This window comes from Hyperolius riggenbachi, chromosome 1 (genome assembly GCF_040937935.1).
Source record: "Hyperolius riggenbachi isolate aHypRig1 chromosome 1, aHypRig1.pri, whole genome shotgun sequence".
NCBI lineage: Eukaryota > Metazoa > Chordata > Amphibia > Anura > Hyperoliidae > Hyperolius > Hyperolius riggenbachi.
The window spans coordinates 343,388,707-343,413,795 of NC_090646.1; the positions used below are offsets into that span (position 1 = coordinate 343,388,707).

Here is a 25,089-nt window from a genome sequence, read left to right on the forward strand (position 1 = left end):
CTGTAGCCAAGAGCTAGCTATGTGTAGCTTGGTTGCCAAAGCTATATTCAGTGAGGGAGGTTTGAATACCAGCACTCTGGATCTTTAAATCACGCTGGATGAGGGAATGTACAATATCCCATAGATTCAACACTGTTGGACATGAACAAAAGGCATGAAATAAAGACCACTGCAAATTGCAGCCCCTAAAACATTTTGGTGATCTAGAATGGTTGAATCCATGAATCCTCTGGGGACTCATGTATACTTTGTGCAGAAGCTTAATTGGGCATTCTAGGCCAGAGGGATACAAGCTGTCCCTTAAAAGGGATGTCCAACAATCCGACCATTCTTCATCATTCAAGCTTGTCCACTATATCTAATTCCCAATCTTGTTGGTAATGTTTGTTCAAACTCTGTAGTTGTGATGAAGTTTTGGTTTGTGCATATGGAGGAAACATAGTGATAATATTGGTACTTTCGGAGAAATTCACCACTTTATTTGGGGCTGATTTCAGACAAATGATTCAAAGTTGGAATTTTGCCAGCCTGCAAAAGGTCATTTACAGTTAGAAGACTGGCCACTTTCCAGTTTAAAAAAGACAAGTTGGTCCAAGCTTGCTGAAAAGTCTGGGTTACCAAACAGCTCAATCATAGGTCAAGTTTGCCCTGGAGTTAAGATTTAAATCTTACCTTCCTCCAGACACATAAAGTGTGATGGACAGTGGGGGCAAGTGCTCTCAGGGGCCCAAAGCTCCTACCACCAGACCACAGGACCCCCCCCCCCCCCCGCCAGGTCATAGGTTGAATCAGCTCATTCTCCAGAGCTACCCATATTGGGTAAGGAGAGTCTTTTTAAACCTAGTTTATTCTTGATAATTTTAAGAACAGACCCCTGCTGTCTCTTGACAAAGCTAAGGCCTTCGATAGTGTCAAACTGCAATGTTTGTGGGAGTTCCTTCAGAAGGTGTAAAAATTCCTCATGAGAAAATGCAGGAGAAAGCATCTAGATCACTTACAAAACACGTTTATAAAGATGTTTAATGTGACATCTGTTTGTTGAAGATTTTGTGGCAAGGTAGGAACTCCAAGGTCATGTGGTTTGGTTCTGTCAATAAGCCCAATTTTGAGTAAGATACTGTGAACCTTATTTAGGATTTTACAAGCTTCAACTTGGTATTACAAGCCATACACTGGGGGTTGTTTAATCATGTGGTTCCCTGTGCATTTATTAGGCAAGGTACCCAGCCTCACTGTATCCTGGTGTCATTGGGTGCAAGAACGCTTTTACACCTCTTTCTGATATGTCTACCTGTTGGTTCAGATGTTGCAAAAAAAACTGAACAACTGGCCCTCCGTCATTACTGGCTGACACATACATTTATATCTGAGGCAGTGTAATAATTTTTGTCCTGTTATGGAGTTTAACCTGAACAGCTCCAAAATGTATCTGAGTAGACTCCAAGAGAATTGATGCATATCTAGTCATGGAAGGAAAGGACCACTTTAAGGATGCTAGGTGACTAGACAAACAATTTGGAATTGTTTTTCAAATTCTCAAAGCTACCTCCCATTAGAAATATATGCATACTTTGTTATGCATTATTTTTGTTCATCGTAAGTTTTTGTTTCTTTGTGCATACACTGTGGGAGATTCTATGTTTAGAATACTAAGCCTCCCTTTCTTCAATTAAAATACATGTGTCCAGATCCTGTTTGTAGTGTTCCAGCCTCCATCCCGTAGGGGCCACTGCTACATTGGCTACACTGTACTGTATATCAGAATCTCTTCTAGTATTTGTATTGTTGTTAGTCCTGATTATTAGTGTTCATGGCGATTTTTTTGTGCAATAAGCCACTGTTCATTATTAGGATTTCTTGACCACACCTTGCTATTGCAAAGTGTAAACAAAAACTGTAAAAAAATAAAAAATAAAAATATATATATATATATATATACTCACCTAAAGGATTATTAGGAACACCGTATTAATATGGTGTTTGACCCTCTTTCGCCTTCAGAACTGCCTTAATTCTACTTGGCATTGATTCAACAAGGTCCTGAAAGCATTCTTTAGAACTGTTGGCCCATATTGATAGGATAGCATCTTGCAGTTGATGGAGATTTGTGGGATGCACAGCCAGGGCACGAAGCTCCTGTTCCATCACATCCCAAAGATGCTCTATTGGGTTGAGATCTGATGACTGTGGGGGCCATTTTAGTACAGTGAACTCATTGTCATGTTCAAGAAACCAATTTTAAATTATTTGAGCTTTGTGACATGGTGTATTGTCCTGCTGGAAGAAGCCATCAAAGGATGGGCACATGTTGGTCATGAAGGGATGGACATGGTCAAAAACAATGCTCAGGTAGCCCGTGGCATTTAACCACTTCACCTCGAAGGGTTTTTCCCCTTAAAAAACCAGAGCAATTTTCACCCGTCAGTGCTCCTTCCATTCATTCACCTATAACTTTATTACTACTTATCACAATGAAACAATCTATATGTTGTTTTTTTTTCACCACTGATTAGGCTTTCTTTGGGGGGAAACTTTTTGCTAAGAATCTTTTTATTCTAACTTATAATGGGAATAATACGAAAAAAATGAAAAAATTCATTATTTCTCAGTTTTCGGCCAATATAGTTTCAAAATAAAACATGCTACCGTAATTAAAACCCACACATTATTTATTTATTTGCCAATTCATATCAGTTATTGCAACGTTTAAAATGTTTCCCTAGTGCAATGTATGGCGCCAATATTTTATTTGGAAATAAAGGTGCATTTTTTCAGTTTTGCGTCTATCCCTAATTACAAGCCCATAATTTATAAAGTAATTGTAGTATACAGTGTTATGTGCATATTAAAAAAATGTTCAGTCCCTAAGGCAACTAATTATGTATTTTTTTTTTATTTGTAATTTTTTTTAATTAAAAATAAATAAAATAAAAAAAATGGTAACTTTGGGGGGAGTGTGGGAGGTCAGGAGTTAATTTAAAAAAAAAAAGGGAACTAGGGATGATTAATTGAAATAAAAAAAGGGGGGGTGTAATATTTCAATTTGTCCACAAGATGTCCTCAGTGGTGACTACAGCTCCGTACTATTAGTACGGAAACGGAAGCACTACGTGGACAGGATTTATGAATGGCAGAGCCATCTGAATAGATGGCTGCAGCCATTCACAGGGGAACTTAGATCAATGAATGGGATTTGTTTTCCCATTCATTGATCTAGCAGCTAACGATCGGCGGTAATAAGCGGTTACTGAGCGCACAGGGGTGGGGGCACGGCGGGAGGGACGTAGTACCTATGCCCCTGCACAGAGTTGTGACATTTTGCAGGGACGTAGTTACTCATCCCAGCAGAGGGGAAGTGGTTAAACGATGCCCAATTGGCACTAAGGGGCCTAAAGTGTGCCAAGAAAACATCACCCACACCATTACACCACCACCAGCCTGCACAGTGGTAACAAGGCATGATGGATCCATGTTCTCATTCTGTTTACGCCAAATTCTGACTCTATCGAGACTCATCAGACCAGGCAACATTTTTCCAGTCTTCAACAGTCCAAATTTGGTGAGCTCGAGTAAATTCTAGCCTCTTTTTCCTATTTGTAGTGGAGATGCGTGGTACCCGGTGGGGTCTTCTGCTGTTGTAGCCCATCCGTCTCAAGGTTGAGCGTTTTGTGGCTTCACAAATGCTTTGCTGCATACCTCGGTTGTAATGAGTGGTTATTTCAGTTAACATTGCTCTTCTATCAGCTTGACTCAGTCGGCTTATTCTCCTCTGACTTCTAGCACCAACAAGGCATTTTCACCCACAGGACTGCCGCATACTGGATGCTTTTCCCACCATTCCTTGTAAACCCTAGAAATCGTTGTGCGTGAAAATCCCAGTAATTGACCAGATTGTGAAATACTGAGACCAGCCCATCTGGCACCAAAAACCATGCCACACTAAAAATTGCTTAAATCACCTTTATTTCCCATTCTGACATTCAGTTTGGAGTTCAGAAGATTGTCTTGACCAAGACCACAACCCTAAATGCATTGAAGCAACTGCCATGTGATTGGTTGATTAGATAACTGCATTAATGAGAAATTGAACAGGTGTACCTAATAATCCTTTAGGTGAGTGTATATATATATATATATATATATATGCACCATTGTGTTGTCAGCCTACAGTTGCTCCATGTCTGGTATCCTCCCTCTGAAATTGCATTTTTTTATATGTGTATTGAGTTGGATTCAGGTCTGAGTCATACAATACTCACTGTGCTGCCCCAGTGGCCAACTGTCACCATCTCTAGCCATGTCGTATTAGTGATAGGAATATTAGGCATTGCACTTACATTAAAGGACAACTGTAACGATAAGGATATGGAAGCTGCCATAGTTATTTCCTTTTAAGCAATAGCAGTTGCCTGGCTATCCTGCTGATCCTCTGCTTCTAATACTTTTAGCCATAGATCCTGAACAAGCATGCAGCAGATCAGGTGTTTCTGACATTATTGTCCGATCTGTCAAGATTATCTGCATACTTGTTTCTGGTGTGATTCAGACACTACTGCAGCCAAATAGATCAGCATGGCTGCCAGGCAACTGGTATTGTTTAAAAGGAAATAAATATAGCAGCCTCCATATCCGTCTCGCTACAGTTGTCCTTTAACCTCTTGACTGTGAGATACAAAAATTGCAGAGCCTTATGTGTGGGAAGCATTTGTGTTCACTGCCTATAGCAACCAATTGCATTTCCTGTTTCAGTTGATAATCTACACTGTAAAACGATAAACAGAAGCTACATAAACACTTCCAGTCATTACACTGAGGGAAACAAATGCAGGACACAGAACCACAGATTTTACTTTGCCGTATGCATGTGTTTATCTGCACTGTAGACTCTTACCTACTGTATGTCTTTCTGACAAATCTGGTGGCAGAGGGAATGCCCAAGGATAATCATAACATTAGTGCCCTAGATTACTAAGGGCGCTCGTGGTCGACCTCTTTCTGTTATAAATGTTAATTAGATGGGAAGGAAATAGATTGGCACAACAAGATACCAGGTCAGGCTGCTGAAGGTAGTGGTGCAATGGCTGTGCCTCCAGACCATTAAGATTCAATAGTATACAACGAAGAGCAACAGAATCCAGGCACCAGCCAATAAAGTCCAAATTGTCACCTTTATTTTATCCTCAAATCAAAGTGTGGCCTAACAGTCTGTTTTGAAGTAAACCCTGCTTCGTCAGATGCAAAATTATTACACTAGGTTATGGTACAACAATCTTATATATACATAACTGCATAAAGTGTAAGGCTTACTGCTCATCCAATGCCGCCGCACAGCCGAGTGCTCAACGATTCTGAGCTCCGCCTCAAGCCACCAACCTGCTGGCGTGAGCCTCGCCCCTTCTGAGTATGTAATTCGGAAAATCCAGTAGGCCAACGTCACTCCATAGTGACCAACTGTGTCCTAGGAGATGAGTCACGGTATCAGTGAGGGTAGGCAGGTGGGGGTATAGTAACCTAGGTGACCCGTCTGAACAGCGGTAAGCCTGAATAGAAACAAACAAGTGAAACATGGTTTTAACTGTGTTTAACTTGTTTGTTCCTATTCCGGCTTACCGCTGTTCAAGCGGGTCACCTAGATTACTATACGCTCGAGCGGGTCAGTGGCTCGGGGTAGCACTCAAAAACGGTGTGTGCTCGGCTGTGCGGCGGCATTGGACTTTATGCAGTTATGTATAAGATTGTTGTACCATAACCTAGTGTAATAATTTTGCATCTGACGAAGCAGGGTTTCCTGCAAAACAGACTGTCAGGCCAAACTTCTGCAACTTTTGTCTTGTGATTTGAGGATGAAATAGAGGTGATGATTTAGACTTTATTGGCTGGTGCCCGGATTCTGTTGCTCTTCGTTGTAGCCTTTCATATCCATCCTTTATTGACTCCTACTTTCATTTTCCTCCTCCTCCTCACAAAATGTTTCAGGGCCATTCTTCTTAAACTTGCTTCACTGGGATTCCAGGCCCATGAGATGAAAATAATACCAAGTTGATGCAAGTAAAATGACAGTTTTAAGCAGCTTGAAAATGGACCAAGGAATTGCAGCAGTTATGGCAATTGATTAGTTCACTATCAGTCTACATGAATTAGTCAAAAAATTACCATAAAATATGCATCTACTTGTTTCTTATGGACCATCCCATCAAGAACTAGATCCTCCAAAATCAATGGGTCAACAATTTGGTCTTGACACACATGCCATTGCATGCACAGTATAACCATGCCATGATGGTATGCCCAGTGTGGCCATGTTTTAGCTAATTATAATGCAGCATTCATTAAACGGCACATACATTTCCCTAACCTCTTAAATTTGGCCATTCAAAATGTGTGGTTGCAGATTCCACTTTATCGGAAAACATTACATGGCCATAGACACACCATGGGAGTTTTCCTTTATTTATCCCCACAACTCTCTAACAACAACAACAACAACAACAAATAACATTTGTAAAGCGCTTTTCTCCCGTGGGACTCAAAGCGCATAAGCATGGCTCCGACCATCGTGGTACAGAGGAAGAATTTTATAAATCTGGAAATGCCAGGCTAAACAGGTGGCTTTTCAGTCTGGATTTGAATAGCTCCAGGGATGGTGCTGTCTTTACTGGGTGTGGTAGGGAGTTCCAAAGAGTAGGGGCAGCATGACAGAAGGCTCTGTCTCCAGATTTTTTGAGGTGCACTCTGGGAGTGACCAAGTTTATAGAACTTGCTGATCTGAGGTTGTGAGAGGTGTGGTGCAGCTTCAGCAAGTCCTTCATGTATCCAGGGCCCAGATTGTGCAGGGATTTGAATGTCAGCAGTCCAATCTTGAAGAGTATTCTCCATTCTACTGGTAGCCAGTGCAGTGAGCGAAGGATCGGTGTAATGTGACAGTGGCGAGGCTGGTTTGTTAGCAATCTGGCAGCAGCATTCTGCACTAATTGCAGGCGACGCAGGTCCTTTTTGGGGAGGCCAGCATAAAGGGCATTGCAGTAGTCCAGCCGTGATGTGATGAAGGCGTGGACTAGGGTTTGAAGATCCTCTGGGGGAATCAGATGTTTAATCTTTGCAATGTTCTTCAGATGAAAGAAGGAAGATTTAACTACAGATGAAATTTGGTTTCTGAAACTCAATTCCCCATCGATTAGTACGCCAAGGCTGCGCACAAGGTTGGAGCTGTTTATGTCTGAATTCCCAATCCTGATTGGTGTTGCTTTAGGATAGAGCTGTTTTGATGGCGAGCACTGGCTTTGGACAAACAGGACCTCAGTTTTGTCAGCATTCAGTTTCAACCAGTTATCATTCGTTCATGCCTGAAGCTCAGCTAAGCAAGAGTTTATTTTTGGGTAGGGTCTGTTCCACCAGGTTTGAAGGACAGGTATAGCTGTGTGTCATCGGCGTAGCAGTGGTACGTCAGGCCATGTCGTTGGATAAGTGTACCGATTGGCAACATGTAGATTGCAAACAGCAGAGGGGATAGGATTGATCCTTGTGGCACTCCGAATTGTAGAGGTGCAGGTTTGGACATTATAGGTCCTAGGGATACTCTCTGTGTTCTGTCAGTCAGGAATGATCTGAACCACTGGAGGACTGATCCACTGATGCCACAGTACTTCTGCAGTCTGTTAAGCAGGATTTTATGGTCAACTGTATCAAAAGCAGCTGAGAGATCCAACAGGATTAGGATGGAGCATTCCCCTCTGTCCCTTGCCATGAGCAGATCGTTGCAGACTTGGATGAGGGCTGTTTCACAGCTGTGGTGTTTCTTAAAGCCAGATTGTAGAGGGTCCAGGATGTTGTTTACTGACAGCCTGGTTTCAAGTTGCAGATAGACAGCCTTTTCAATAACTTTACCTAAGAAGGGGAGGTTGGAGACAGGTCTGTAGCTGCTCAGAGCATCTGGATCCATGGAAGGTTTTTTAAGAAGGGGCTTGATGATTCCTTCTTTTAGAGAGGTAGGAAACCTCCCTGCTTGCAGAGAGCAATTTACTATTTTGTGAAATGCTGGACCAAGCAGGTCAGGGCATTTCAGCATATGTTTAGTTGGTCCAGGGTCCAGGTCAGGGTAACAGACACACATATAATTTGTAAATGACACAAACTGGCTTGTTTTGCTAATTTTGCGAATATTTTTGCTAATATTTTCTCACCATTACTACTTGCTTAAAGCAGACCTGAACTCAGAACTTCCTCTCTGCTCTAAAAGATACGCAGCAGCATAATAACAGCATAATACAGCATAATAACCTTTACAGAAAAAAAAATATTTGTTGCAGCCCACAGAACTCCTGCAATACATCTGCAGTGTGTCTACTTCCTGCTTTCATGGAAGCAGACAGTGGGTTAACATCCTGTGTTTACAAATTAGCTGAGGTTGCTGAGGCTGCCAAGATTCCTTTGCTGACACTGCTGTACGCTCAATTTACAATTGTGATTACTTGCAGCTGAGGGGGAATTAGACAAGCTCTTCACTCTAAACGCAAATAAGGTGGATTAATCTGTGTTTCCCTTGTGTCTTGTGCATGAGTTCAGGTCCACTTTAACTTCACAGTTTGTGAGGTGAAAAAAACAGGTAATGCGTTTTAGCATTATAATATCTGGGCAAATAAGCTCTCTGATACACCTTAAGTTTTTTCACGCCTCAAAGAAATCATTCACAAAAGATTTTTTAATATTTAAAACCTTACACGTATCATTTGTCTCATCAATAATCTTCTGTTATACTACCAAAGGATAGTAAGAAATTCAGTCATTTATAGGTTAAAGTGGAACTCCAGCCTAAACAAACATACTGTCATTAAGTTACATTAGTTATGTTAATTAAAATAGATAGGCAATATAATCTCTTACCCACACTGTTTTAAAAGAACAGGCAAATGTTTGATTTTATGATGGCAGCCATCTTTTTGGTTGATAGGAGGTGACAGGGAGCATGAGACACAGTTCCAACTGTCCTGTGTCCTGAGCACCTCTCCCAGTTGCTAGGCAACATGAATAACAACATAGAAAATCCCATCATGCTCTGCACAGCATCAAGGAAAAAAAGCCTGGGCTTTTTTTCTTTGATGGGTGGAGCTTAGCTAAAAATGCAGCTAAAAATGATGCTTTGGTAGGAAAAACAAAGTTCTGATGCTGTGAAACTGTTAAAGCGGAATATAACCCTGCATTTCAACTTTGCTCTAAAACATTATTTACAGCGTATTATATGCAACCAGCATTTTTTTTTTTTACTAGACCAGCATTGGAAGGGTTACACAGGGCTTTAAAGTTCCTGGAGATTTCTGCAGACGCATCCGAAGCTGACATAGATACATTTTGTTTACATAAATGTATCTAAGTGTTGAATGTGACTCACTCTCTCTGACTGAGAAGGAGCTGGAGGACAGCCAAAGAGTGTGTAACATTTCTCAATAGATACATTTAACTAAATAGAATATAACAATCTGAACTTCTGCATATCTCTCCACGGAACTTTAACCCTCTGTGCTTAACCCTTCCAATGCTGGTCTAGTAAAAAAAAAATGCTTTTTGCATATAATATGCTGTAAATAATGTTTTAGAGCAAAGTTGAAATGCAGGGTTATATTCCGCTTTAAAGAAACACCAAGCCTTTTCAGTTCTGCTGAGTAGATTTTTAGTTTGGAGGTTCACTTTAATTTAAGCAAAATGCCGCTGCTGCTTTCTGCCCTTTTACATACCTCAGACCCCCACCCCTCACACCTAAGGGAATCCATACTACACATTATCATTCACAGCAAGTACATGGATGGCTCAAGACAATAGAGGTAAATTTTTAAAATATTCAACTTACCTGGCTGGTATGTAGCCAGTATTTGAATCTACATCGTTTTCTCATTCGGGGCAAAATCAGATAGTAGACAATTCTCTCTCCTAATGATGTGAGAAGTGAGCCACAGAATCCAATGCAGAGCATAACAAATAACCCCGAAAAATGGTAAATTCCCATCTGGAGGGTCTGAACGAAATAAGCACAACAATGCAGGCTAATATTGAACGCTCACAAAGACAATTATCATTTCACTTGTAATGATGAGTGAAAATAAAGTACAGTTAATCCCCAAATGACCCTTCTGCTGGGGGAGGGAGCTTCCAAAATCTGGGGGACAGATCCACATAATGGACAAAGAGGCACAGAGGATACAGAGAGGCAAACGAAGGAGAAAGGCACAGCGAGGGGACAGGGGATCAGAGCAACAAAGGAGGACTAAGAGGCACAGAGGGGGGCAGAGCCACAGAGGAACAGAGAGGTACAGAAGGGGATGGAGAGGCACAGAGGGGCAACAAAGGCACTGAAGGGGGCAAATAGGCACAGAGGGGAACAGAGAAGCACAGAGGGGGACAGAGAGACACATAAGGGAACAGAGGGGAATAGAGAGACACATAAGGGGACAGAGAGGGACAGGCACAGAGGAGGGACACTGGAGGCAAAAGGGGGCACATAGAAAGAAGGCACAGGAGAAAGAGGTGGAACAGTGCACCGACTTAAGAATGGACTCAGGGTAAGAACAAACCTACACTCCCTATCTCGTTCATTAACTGGGGACTACCTGTACACCAACAATTCTAATTAGTTTTTACTAGGAAGGGGGAAGATGGTAGTTTTGGCCATCAAGTCACTGAACACTTTACCCAGCTACTAAAAATTTCGATTTGATAATCTGCCTCCTACTGGGGCTTATTAACATGTCAGGAGAATTTGGCACGTCACTGTCAATTGTCTTAAGAAAAAAATAATATAATTATATGCCATTTTCATCCTGCTACTAGGTGTGTGCATCCAGAGAGCATTAACTTTAATCATTACACCAATACTCTGAAAAGATTATTACATGTTACAAATATATTCCAATAATCTCTCATAATATGGTGTACTTGCTGTATTGTTATCTCATTGTGAGTCGTAGCAATGTCTAAGTGATAAAAGCTGCAACTTATTTCGCTATGTATATTAATACATCCCAATAGTAAAGGGAAATGGACAACATAGTGATGATTCTGAGTACAATATACAGTAAATAGTGGCTGCTATGCTGTCCATAGCCCAGAGAAGCAGGAGGCATTCTGAGACGAGAGTCATAAAATGTGAATACTCTGTGTCACCAGCGCTTGTCATGGATCCATAATGAGGGACAAAGTCTGAATTGTGAAATGAGATTCTAGATGAGGTAAAGACAAAGGTCAGCCCACATGACAGGGATGCTTAGTCAGGCACTTATTTACAGAATGGGAAAATTAAATCCCTTATAAGAAGCGTCCTGATCAGTACTGAAGAGCAGAAGACTGCAAGGATAGAACACAAAGCTAGAAGAAAAGAAAAACAAACAACAAGAAAGAAAATGCCAAAAGACGTGTACGTAAGAAAAATATAGTAGTAGCAGTAGGGTATTGTACCGTGTTAGCCATCAGTAAAAGCAAGAAGTTTTGTATCAGGATGATATAATTTACTGGAGAAGATCATCCTCACTTGCAGACCAGATGATTAAAATATCATCAATGAAACGGAAGTAGGCCATGGGTTTTATGCGACATGCATTGAGGTATTCCTTTTCGATTTTGGCCATGAAGAGATTTGCATACTGTGAAATCGTGAACCCATTGCCACTCCCATCTTCTGTAAATAGAGGTTCTGTCCAAAAGTGAAATAATTATGACTGAGAATGAATTTCATCAGTCCAGCAATAGGTTTTACAGGTATGCCCCGACCCTGAAGATATTTATGACAGGACGCAATGCCATCATCATGGGGGATGTTCATGTACAGGGACTCCACGTCCATTGTGGCCAGTATGATAAAGGGGGTGCCATAGTCATCCTGAACACCAGTAACTACATCCAGGAGGCACAAAGACACTTATCTAACACCACACACTAAGCCAAATTACAGGGGGACCCCACAAAAGGCTACAGTAGGGCACTCAATATGATGGTAAACTGATTGCCTGCAAACATCAGACAACATGTAACGACCCTTATCCCTGAAGAGCCTAGAACAGCCTGCTTCTACATGCTTCCCAAGATCCACAAAGAGAGAAACCCAGGCAGGCCTATAATCTCAGGGAGCGGAACTCTCACAGAGAATATCTCAGGGTGGCTAGAAAACATCTTGAAACCTCTTGTCTGTAAAAGACTCCGCTACATACAGGATACCACCCACCTCCTTAACAAACTAACTGCCATCGGCCCAGTACCTGAGGGAACCACACTGGCCACGATGGACGTGGAGTCCCTGTACACGAATATCCCCCATGATGATGGCATTGCGGCCTGTCATAATTATCTTCACGGTCGGGGCATACTTGTAAAACCTATTGCTGGACTGATGAAATTCATTCCCACCCATAATTATTTCACATTTGTATGGGACCTCTATTTACAGCAGATGGGAGTGGCAATGGGTTCACGATTTGCACCACAGTATGCAAATCTCTTCATGGCCAAAATCGAAAAGGAATACCTCAATGCATGTGGCATAAAACCCATGGCCAACGTCCGTTTCATTGATGATATTTTAAAGGGGAACTGAAGAGAGAGGTATATGGAGGCTGTCATGTTTATTTCCTTTTAAGCAATACCAGTTGCCTGGCAGCCCTACTGATCCTCTGCCTCTAATACTATTAGCCATAGCCCCTGAATAAGCTTGAAGCATATCAGGTGTTTCAGTGGTTCAGACTTAAAAGTCAGATCTGACAAGACTAGCTGCATGCTTGTTTCTGGTGTTATTCAGATACTACTGCATTGAAATAGACCAGCAGGGCTGAAATAAATATGGCAGCCTCTGTATACCTCTAACTTCAGTTCCCCTTTAATCATCTGGTCCACAAGTGAGGATGATCTTCTCCAGTTCCACAGGAACTTTAATGCCTTCCATCCTACAATCAAACTGAAAATTACCTACTCTCACATGGAGATTAACTTTCTGGACACCACCATATACATCAGGGGGAACAACCTGCAAATGTCTGTCTATCGCAAACCAACAGACTGTCCCACATACCTAAGGTATGAGAGTTTCCATCCCAAGCACATTAGAAACTCTGTAATTTACAGCCAAGCTATAAGGTACAACAGGATTTGTTCTGACATGATGGACAGAGACAAGCACCTGGATTGCCTTAAGAACAAGTACATTAAACAAGGTTACAGTACTCCTATGACAGAGGCCAAAATCAAGAAAGCCAACATCATCCTCAGGACCAGGCCTGGATTTACATCACAGGAGCCTATAGGCACAGATGTCCTGGCACCCTAGACTCCACCATCCGCAAACCTACAACCCCTCACTGAACCACCCTGCAGCTTTAACCTCCCCCCTACTTTCCCTGCCCAGCATAGGTAACTACAGGTGCCCCTTAATATTAGGTAATAAGAAGTACCCTCAATACTGAGTAGCTAGATGTACCCCCAGTATTAACAGTAGCTAGTTGTGCACCTGACTGAAGGGAGATCTCATAAGTGGAATGCAGAGAGCTGGGTGAGTAAGTAACCTGTCATCTATGCTCTGCTCGGGACTCTGTATAGGGAAGGAGGGAGGAAGGCACTCAGGGAGGGGAGTGAGCCGCCTTTCCATCATCAGGCACCTGCAGGCACGTGCCTACAATGCCTTATGGTAAATCCGGCCCTGCCCAGGACTGAACTCCTGAAATATAAGCAAAAGCAGAAAGAGGACTGTGTCCCTATAGTTGTCACCTAAAACACACACCTGGAAATCTTAAGGAGGATTGCTAAGGAAATTCATCCCTTTTTTTTGCAAGGAACACAGACTGAAAAAGATATTCCCTAACCCTCCCCTCCTGTCATATCGGCAGCCACCCAACCTAAAACAGATGATTGTCAGGAGTTCTTTGAATAGGCCTCAACAAACGGAACATCACCCTGCCGACAAAAAAAGTGTGGGACCTGCAGACACATTTACTCCACTGACAGTTTAACGACACCAGATTCACAACAGGAGAAAAGAGTGCAAGGCACATTTTCCTGTGGTTCCACCAATGTGGTATATTTGATCATGTGTGCTAAATGCCCCAATGTTACGTACGTGGGAGAAACTGGACAAACTCTGCGCAAACGTATGAATGGACACAGGCACACTATTAACAATCCAAAATCTGTACTCCCAGATGCTATACACTTTCGTTCCAACGGACACAGCATGAACGATCTTCGTGTCACTGCCCTAAAGGGTGGCTTCAAAACATCAAATAATAGATTAATAGCAGAAACAAAAATTATAAATTGGCTCAAAGCGGTGGACAAAGGCTCGAATAAGGACAAAAAATGTTTATACTGGTATGAGGCGGATGATATTTAATGCCAAAACTCTTTCTCAGCCTATATAGCTACACTTGTGAACTCAGAATTTACAATGCCTCTGTGACAGACAGTCCCAAGTCTGTGAATATTGTGTAAACAAAGAGTCTTATCTCAGCTAACAACCTCCCGACCCATTTAGATGTTCTGTTTCACTTAAGGCATCTTAATGACAAGTATTCATGCTTGAAAAAAATCTGTGTATCCCCTTTTGATGTTGCATGTATGTTGTGCTGTGTGTTCCATCAGCTTGCAAGCAAACAGGATTGAAGCCGGACGAAGGCTATACAGCCGAAATCTTGCTTACGCTTATTCTTTTTAGTTAGCTAATAAATGGTATCATCCTGATACAAAACTTCTTGCTAGGAAAAATATATAAGAATATAGATATGAAGACAGAAGTATACAGAGGAAACAGATAAACATAGAAAAAAGAAGGAAAGAGGAAGGAAGGAACGCTTTATTATTATTATTATTTTTCTTTATTATTTTTAATGAAATTGTTACTTGTGGATTTATTTTGAATAACATATTCATTCAACCATTTATTATAAATAGGTAAGAGGTCAGAGATGTACCAAACAATAACGCTAGGTACACAACATTGATATTTTCTGGCAGATTTACTGTCAGATCTATTATTTTCAACATGTCCAATCGATTTTCGAACATTTTTGCGATAAATTTCCAACCGTTTTCCATTCACTTCCAACCATTTTTCAGTCACTTCAATGGAAAATCGATTGAAAAAGGCTCAGAAGTCGATCGAAAATCAGATTGGACATGTTGGAAATAATCGATCTGACAGTAAATCTGCCAGAAAATCTCATAGTGTGTACCTAGCATATCATGATAGATCCTCTCCTCATATATTTCACTCTGCTTGGCTCACTGTAAATTAAGTCCTCACCCAACATAATAAATTCTCGTAACTAATCTGTCCTAATATATAACTGTTGTAACCAAGAAAAAAAAAGCAAAAAGGTGCTGCAAAAACGTATTTACTTAGTCTTTCGTACAGACACCATCTAAGACATCAGAAGTACACAAGGAGCATCCATGTGTGCAGAAGGAAACTTCTTCTGGCAGAAGGCATAGCCATTAAATATATGTATGACAAGGACTGGGATCAGAGATGTGCCAGGGAACAAAGCGTAACAGTAGCGTAACAGTAGCTTCCATTGCCACTGGAGAATACTGTAGCTTGTTCAATATCTAGTCACTCTCACAACTTTATGGAAGAGTCAATTTCCTCCTAAATGGCTCTTCCAAATGGCAAAAAAATAAATAAAAAAACACAAATATTTTTTGTTTATTGCTATACTATTTTGTATGTCATTATCTTTTAGGAAAATCACTCCTGCAACCTTGGTTAGTGTTACATTGTTTTAACTGCATCTAAGAATATAGTTACATTTCAATTTTGTGTTTCAAGATGTTCACAAAAAAGAAATCATGTATGAATCAGTTAAGTGAACATACATATCATAATAAATTACGTAGGTAGAAAAAATGAATTTAACTTTTATCAGTTAGCCATTAAAAGGTATTACTTTTACATAATTTTCCTTTTTTGTACCTACATAATTTGTTTGGCTAACACGGTACATAAACTCTTTTGCTTCTATAATAAATTAGGAAATGTTATCATAAGGACCACAATCAAATAACTTTTACCTCAGTCACAGCAAACACCCGCTTCCCACAAGGCACCATTTTGTACCACTTGTCATGTAAAGTGTCCATGAATCCAGATGATTTGTATCGACTTATAAACTCTGATATATTAGACGTTAAGGCAGAGTTTTGGGGCAAGCCAATTCCATAACCTGGGAAAGAAAGGAAAATGTGATTATCTACAGAATATCTATCTATCTATCTATCTATCTATCTATCTATCTATCTATCTATCTATCTATCTATCTATCTATCTATCTCTCTATCATTACCTTCTATTGCAAATGGTTTCCCCACAGTCAGCAGTTTGCAGTCAGAATCTATGGATACCTCATAATCCAACAAAGCTTTGTCCATGATAAAGGCATTAAGAGTTGGTGGATCTGTTCTGAAAAAAAGTGACAAAAATATTTTTATTCTGATGACAAAAAAAGTCTGTAATAATGCACACATTTTATTAGTATTTTGATCTACTCTATAATAGCCTTTGCTCAGACTTGTGTAAGAAGCGTGTGATTTGAAATGCATCATTTTAACAAATGGTTAAAGTTTTCAAGATCCATATGTTCCATAAAAAAAGTGTGTCATGTCACTGCTGCATAGGCATTAATCAAATGAAATGATCCCTCTTGATCCAATAAGGTGCTACTCTTGTTTTCTGCACAGGTGCAAATACTCTGCAGACAACTCTGCTTGGGATAGTAGCAACTGGCTGGACTGCATTTAGTTATCAGATTGTTGTTGTTGTATCACCCCAACATGGTATGCTTCTTGTTACTCTTCTCCCCAACATTCTGCTTGCCATTGACAGAGAGGATTACTGTGCAGACTGGATGTAATAGTCAGATCATGCTTTGCACAAATGATTTTTTATCTAATATTTGTACACAGCTTTAGACAGAAGTTGGATGTCAGAATAATAAGCTCAGTAAAACAAGTGCATTCCCCTGACAAGCGCAGAAACATGCACAATCATAAGTTATGCAACAAATGTGCATGTAGATGTGATCTGTTGAGATGTATTATCATGCTTCTGCAAGGAAAAACATTCAGACCTTCTGAATGGCAATTCCCAACAGACATGGCAATCACCAGCCGTGCACTCATCTTACTATCCTGTAAACATTGCTTGTTTTGCACAAAAACATGCTTGGCATTTATGGAACTCTTGAAAGCAACTTGACTGCTTCCTAACATTAAAGGATACCCGAAGTGGCATGGGACATGATGAGATAGACATGTGTATGTACAGTGCCTAGCACACAAATAACTATGTTGTGTTCCTTTTTTTCTTTCTCTGCCTGAAAGAGTTAAATATCAGGTATGTATGTAAGTGGCTGACTCGGTCCTGACTCAGACAGGAAGTGACTACAATGTGACCCTCACTGATAAGAATTTCCCCCTTTTACCTCTTTCTTGCTCTCAGAAGCCATTTTCTGCTACGAAAGTGTTTTATAGTTGGAATTTCTTATCAGTTAGTAGCTGCTAAACACATACTATAAATACGTTACATAAGAGGATGAGGAAAAAAGGGCACGGGGAAGCCGAAATCTCAAAATATTGTCTATAACAATGTTCTTATCGTTTCTTCATCTTTTTCTCCCCTAGATTAGAAAATATTTTATAATAATGGTATTAAAAAGGGCGTGCTCTACTGATTTATAACTGTCACTATGTGACTGCCAGGCTCAGTAGGTGCAATGCTTTGTTCATCTTCTGTTGTATTTTCTTCTCATGACTGCCACATGTTCTCTATATTCAGTTCAAATTGCAAAATATCATCTTTAACAATGAAAATGAAAAAATATTTACATTGGTAATGACAATAATAGAACATTGGTAAGTATTACCGATATTTTACCACAACTAAACCTAACCCTTCTCTTACACAGAATCATCTTCCTCTTACGCCTAACCCTAAGACCCCTTCCTAATGCCTAACCCTAAAACCTCCTTCCTCTGCCGAAAATAACATACATACCAAAAAACTATACATTTCTATAAAATACATTCCAAAAGACCATTTACAAAATGATAATTCTCAAAAGAAATTTGAAAAGGATAATTCTCAAAGTGAAAAATTTTGGTTGGACAGGCCTGGCGCCCGCTGTTTATCGAATGCCCAAATTTATGCTTTTAGCGCCCAAGCTGATATTTTGCATTAGCGATTGTGGGGCGCCCGAATAGTTCATTAGCCGCCGGTACCAAAATTTCCAACTTCCCTATAAATAACCTTTACAGAGGAACTGTTATCCTGGTATTTAAATATCTGCCTTGGGGAGTTTACATAATCCCTGCTTATGTCCGCCAAAGAAAGCCATATAATAGGCTTTCTGTGAAAAACCTGTGTCATGTATAAACCAATACTTTCTACAATATATTTCATACACTCCTATCATTTCTCCTGAGTCCAGTTTATGTCACTCCTATTGCCACTCAAATCAGTCAGTGGAGTCTCAATCTGTGCTAGGATATATCACACAATTCTGCCTTATGCTATTTCCTGTACGTTACCAGTGTCAGACTAGGCATGCATCCTTTCACAAACCTCCTAGTTACCTACAGTATATATAAAAGTTATCAATTGATGCAATGTATATGAAGAAACAAACTGCAAAATAGACACTTTCTAGCTGTCTTGTTAGCCTTGAAAGAGTATCGTGCCAATTGCACAGAACCTTCATAAACAGATTGTGCTGTCTCTCCATCTTATATTCTCATCTCCGCTGGAAATAGAATCACATATCTATTGCCTTTAGCTCTCATACGGGGGCAAGCAGCAGGGAAACTTGTATTTTTCTTCAATTCAGTTCAATTGAGCAAAAAATGAAAACACAATCAAGTAAATATTCTAATATGCTGTTGTTGATACAGTAACAAATTTGCTAATGCAGCTACTACATGCTATTCTGACTGCAGGATACAGCGTGAAATGTAATGCATGAGGCAGAGAAGGATTAAGACAAAACAGGGCCCAAGGCAAGGCAATAGCTTTGGTAACCCAAGTCTTTCTGGTAACCTGGAGTGGGAGTGGAGTCAAAGAAGGTGACAGTCAGGATCCCTTGATCCCCACTAGGCCCCAGGCAGCTGCATGGGTTGCCTTGTGGATGCTTCTTGTCTGCAATGAGGTACAAATTATCTCACGTAGTTTCCTCATCTTTGCTAGGACCATCCCTCTTGAATGCCAAGTGTGGCTTCCCAGAGAAGCTATGCATTCTCTCAATTGCCAAAATAGGAGAGATGAAGGAAAACTGTAAAACCACTTGACTGGCTCACGGTAATGCTGACTAGAGCATATCATTTCTGCTTGCTATGAGTCATGCGGTTCCAAGCTTCAAACGTATTTTCAAAGAAGAGAACAGAAGAAGCCACAGGATAAAATGCAGAAGATTTATGGCATGATGAAAAGGAACAGTTCCAGAGCATTAGGGTATAAACCTTGTAATTTACAGCTGTTTTATAGCTGAATGCCACATTTTCAGAGGTTATATGGCAAGTAGGCAGGCAAGCACTGATGTTACTTGAAATGCTGGCTAATAAGCCATCCATATGCTGCACATGGCATCTTCCTGCACTACGTTTGCTGTATAAGAAAGAGGAAGCAGATAGGAGGCTGTACATAGATGTTACACACATGGAAGCTGGGGTGGTCCATCTATCAATCAAGTTTTGACAAGAAAGAATACAGATGATGACATGAAGAAAATAAGTTTGAAGAAGAAAGACGTTTGCAGATTAAATGTGCCAAATGTTTGAAGTAAACAGAAGAAGAAAATGTCACAAGAATCAAGAATACAGTTACAAAAGAGAAAACAGAACTCCACTCGATTAAGGTCGTGTGCAGTGATTGGTCTAAAGACAAAGCCTGGTCCGCGCCCTCGAGACCGCCGGCTCACATAATATGAAAGAAACGTAATTTAAATCTTCCCCATTGCCGTTCTGCATGTAATCTGGAAGCTGGGGGGGGGGGGGGGGGGCGCTGCATAGCTCCAATGGCTGGAAGCTCTAAGAGGCGGCAATTGACATGGAGGAGGCTGCCTGGAGGACACAGGAGTATGCGGCCACATAGATACTGTCTGCATCTGCCGCCAGGGGCGTGACTAGAAATCACTGACCTCCCCCCCCCCCCCCTGAAAAACTTTGGAGGGCCCTCTCCCCCGCTTTCAGCACAGGTGAACTGAGAACCAATGTCATTCAAGTGGCTAGTGCACACTTGAATGTGTTTTCCCCATGCAAATAAAAACAGACAGCAGTGAAGCACTGCATGCATTTTCTCTATCAATTACATTAGCATCTGTGATAAAACGTGCATGTTTTCACACATAAAGACACACATGGTGTGCAGAAAACCGACAGATGAGTGTGCGCCCAGCCTCAGCTTATTACACTCACTCTGTCCATCTCTGATGGAGCAGAACTGGCTTTGCAGACTACTCCAGCATCACTACAGTACAGAGCACTTGGGTAGGGGTAGAGAGGTTGGGGCTGGGCCTGTTCACAACACTCTGCTGCACACTGAATAGAGATTGTCTACAAATCTTTGTCTACATAACTTTGTATGGTTCGTTATCAGTGGCTGAGCAGATGCAGTCATTAGAACAATTGTGCAGATAATAGAAAGCTTTTTCTCTTCATGCCCAGACCCCTCAAGCAACACTGCAGTACAAAGCACTTCGGGAGGAGTAGAAAGGCTGGAGGTAAAACAGCGCTGTACACAAAACCCTGCTAACACTGAATAGGGACTGTCTACAAATCTTCGTCTGAAAAACTTTGTATGATTCCTTATTAGTAGCTGAGCAGATGCAGTCATTAGAACAATTGCGCAGAGAGCAGAAAGCTTTTTCTTTTAATGCCCTTGGTTGTCAGTCTCTCAGGACAGGGAAAATAAACTTTGCCCACCATGGGGCCCCCTGCGGCTTCTCCTGGCCCCCCTGCAGCTTCATCCCTTGCGTGGTCTATTGTTGCACCCCTGTCTGCCACCCATTGTGTCCTCTGCCCTTCACCACAGATCTCTTCAGGTCCAATGTCCTACACAGCTGGGCTGCAGCCACATTTTCGGAACGCCTCTCCTCCCCTCCAGCCGTGAGTACATTTTTGATGGCTAATTGGGGCCACAATCAGACCATATTATGAACTAACCCCCCCCCCCCCCCCCCCCACACACACACACACGCACACACACACACTTACACTTTTGGGGGAGAAAAAGTATGCCTTATGGTCTGAAAGATACATGCTGGAGAATCTATGTGCAGGTAAGGCTGTAACGAGTATTTAGGGGTTTGTCTGCTGCTGTAAGGGCAGCAGAGATGGTGTGAGCAAGGTATTACTCTGCAGTCTGGCTTGTCTAATGACAGACAAACTGTGATTTACTGAATTACAGCTGAGGCCAAAATTATTAGCCCCCCAGGAATTATGGATTATTTTCCTAAACTTCTTCCCAATGTTTGCAGCATTGATAAAACTTAATATAACAAATTAACAATCAATCACCAGTGTTATTCAATAGCGTTTGGTACACATACATTTCCTGTTTAGGCTTGCTTTATATCAAATATCTTAAAAATGAGTTGGTCAAAAATATTATGTTCAAAAAGGAGGATAAAGTAATAGGAGGTGTACCCTATGAAATAGAAGGCAAATGCCAGCAAAATTATTAATAATGCATGTGAATAAAGGCTAGTAAGATATACTTTGAACGTATTAGTAAGGAATTAGATACATCTGGTATCGAGTAAACTAAAGGAATGGAATACAAAAGCAATAATAAGTATGAACACTAGATGGCGATGAAGGCACATAAAAAATCAAAGGACAGCTCAGCCTATTTAACTGGGGCTAACATGGACACAAGCTATGCCCTGATAAAACGTCTAATGACGTGAAACGCGTAGGTGGGAGGAGCCGCCGGCCATGCGATCTTGCTCCCTGCTATGCTGGTTTTAGTGTGCGGACTTTGTTGCTGCTGAATGCGAGGCCTGGACTTCAGCTGGAAGTGTGAGCAGGCGCCAATGCAGAATGCGCACGGCAGTCTGTATGCACATTAAGGAATATTCCTCCCTCTCTGCATGACATGTAGTGTTGGTGGACTACAACTGCAAGCCAGACCATATGGTTAAAGGGCAAGCCTGCGCAGTGCTCAACGCACACCGGTGAGGACACAATGGGCCCATTGGAATGAAGCTTAAAGAAAACCTGAACTGAAAATTAAAAGTGAAAATCAACATACACAGGTCATACGTACCTCCCATGTAGTCTACTCCTCAATCTCTTTCTCCTCTCCTGCGTCCTGTTTTTCCACTGTGATCAAGGGAATTCTCTGTCCTCCATTTTGAAAATGGCCATTACACCATAACAGCTTCCTGGTCAGCACACAGTTAAACTGTAACATCGCCCACTTGAGCCATAGGGAAACATGGACACATCAGCTCTCCTCTCAGCTGTAACTAACAGCAACTGATATATTTCATTTCTGACAAAATGTTGTCAGAACTGGAAGGGATCATTGTCAGAAGAAAATGGTGAGCTTCTGAGAGGAACTGATGGCAAGGTAACTATGTAATGTTCAATTGAAGTTACCTCATGTGTTTATTTTAAATAATTTTACTCAGTACAGGTTCTCTTTAATCAACTGTTGGAAGCTTGAACTGTCCCCCTGTGGAGCGGTATGATAAACACTGGCTTGACAACTATTTTGTCGCCTTAAAAAAAACGCAAGTATATGTGCTGCTGCACGTCAATGCATGGCTTTATCAGCAACAAAGAACTATGCTATAAATTTTGCAGCTTATTAACTTGCTTAGCAACTAACTGCATGCTAAATAGGCAATATTGCCACACAAATCGATAGTGTGGCATATACGCAATATATACTTAAAGGGAGTATAACCAAAAGTGCTTACGATTATCCAGCCTTTTGTGCTAATATAGATATGTGTATGATGACCCCGGTGGCAACCTCAGGTTTTTAATAGTGTATGTATGTGAAATTAATTTTAATTCACTATGTGTATGTTGTGTACTCGGAGGTGCAAGAGCACACCTGTGTCCCAATTTGTGTGGCGCTTTATACCTGAAATTTCTTTTTTCTTTGATTTTGCAAACAGTACGGTTGCGCCTATTACTTGATGTCCTAAAATACGTATTAATGATAATTTGTGCACTGACCTCCCCTGAATACTGCCAAAACAAATCTATGGTGGTCAAAAATATTAGCCCCATGTAAATGTTTGCTTTCAAAACACACCTACACAAGGCCGGATTAACCATAAGGCACTGTAGGCACGTGCCTAAAGGCGCCTGATGATGTTAAGGCAGCTCACTCCCCTCCCCAAATGCCTCTTTCCTTGTCTATGCAGAGTCCTGAGTGAAGTGTAAATTAAAGGTTACTCACCCAGCTCTCGGCATTCCACTGACCAGATCTCCATTCAGTTGGGGACACCACTAGCTACTTAATACTTAGGGACACCTCTAGATACTTAATAATGAGGATAGCTCTGGATACCTAATACTAAGGGACACCTGTAGCTACCTAAGACGGGCAAGGAAACTAAGGGAAAAGTGACAGCAGTGACAGCCAGCACACTTATGGTGAAGTTTGGTGCGGTTCGGTAGGTTCATGGAGGGCAAAGTCTAAGGTGCCAGGACATCTGTGCCTATAGGCTCCTGTGATGTAAATCCAGCCTGCACTTGTAGTAATTAACCATCAGCTTTGAAACCACACGTGTAGTCAATTGGCTTCCTAACAACGTTCAATCAGCATAAGCAGACTCCAAGGAATAGGGCACTTGAACACATGAGAGGGCCTACTGTTACTCACCATGCCAAAGACAAAGCAAATCAGTCTGGAGCTCAGAAAGAAGATAGTAGAGGCTCATGATAAAGAGGAAGGCTACACTGCCATTTCCAAGCAGTTCACAGTGTCTAGAACTGCTGTACCTTGCATCATTGCCAAGTACAAGGAGACAAATTCTGTAAGTAACAAACCTGGCCATGGCCCTAAGCTCAAGATTTCTAGAACTCTGGAGAGGAAAATAGTCAGATATTAGCAAAGAGCCCCGGACATCTGACAAGATGATTGTTGTTGACCTGGCCTCTTCTGGAGTTGATGTTGCCAGGAACACAGTTGTGAGGGCTCTTAATAATAGTGGGCTTCAAGGCCATCATCCCAGAACCCCCTTACTCGAAGAGCAGCACATCACAACCCGACTGAGGTTTGCCCATGAACATGTGAAAGGCAAAGATGAGTTTTGGAAGTCTGTGCTTTGGTCTTATGAGTCTAAACTGGAACTGTTTGGGCACATGAATGTTGCTTATGTTTGGTGAAGAAAGGGAGAGGCCTTCAACCCTAGGAACACAGTTCCCACAGTTAAATATAGTGGTGGGGGCAACATGTGGAGGGGCTGATTTGCAGCCTCATGCACAGGGAGCCTTGTTCGGGTGCATAGCATCATGAAAAAAGAAAATTATGTTGACATTTTAAGGGAGAATATGCAGAAATCTGCTCGTAGTCTAGGCTTAGGTCGCTGCTGGGTCTTCCAACAAGACAATGACCCAAAGCATACATAGAAATTGGTCCAACATTTCCTCAAGGATACTAAAGAAAACCCAGAGAATCCCCCATGAGGAGCTGGACTAGTCCAAAACCTGTTGGTTCTGTCAGATTTTAACTACTTACTTTTTTCGCTGGAGTGGTCCTTTAAATCCCTTACAACTGTAGTCTCACTGGGGGCCACTGCATAAACATTATACTCATAACTCACAATATGTAGCTTTATCAATAAATTATACATAAATTATTCAATAATAATTGCCCCATTATAAAAAGTGTAAGCTTTATCATAACAAGCGCAGACATCCTTACATGTGAGAGGGAGTAACCAGAAGGTTCCTAAACAAGCAACACAGGGACACCAAGAGTCCAATATAGTGTAGTATGTTCTGATAGAGGTGGATTCACTACAGAGAGTTTAAGACTATTCTCACAAACAAGTTGCACAATCAACCACCAGGGCCGGATTTGCACTTTTTACTGCCCTAGGCCAACTATTACCA

At 41.3% G+C, this 25,089-nt stretch overlaps 1 protein-coding gene across 2 annotated transcripts in view; it reads right to left on the reverse strand.

Annotated features, from left to right (window-relative positions):
• Positions 1–25,089, reverse strand: part of GRIN3B (glutamate ionotropic receptor NMDA type subunit 3B) — a 158,985-nt gene that overhangs the window by 34,081 nt on the left and 99,815 nt on the right. For both annotated transcript variants that reach the window (XM_068234034.1, XM_068234033.1), the window contains 3 exons: positions 16,308–16,423; positions 16,036–16,187; positions 9,842–10,006 (listed from right to left, as the gene is read on the reverse strand). In XM_068234034.1, the coding sequence (XP_068090135.1) occupies positions 9,842–10,006; positions 16,036–16,187; positions 16,308–16,423 (433 nt within the window). The remainder of the gene's footprint in view (positions 1–9,841; positions 10,007–16,035; positions 16,188–16,307; positions 16,424–25,089) is intronic.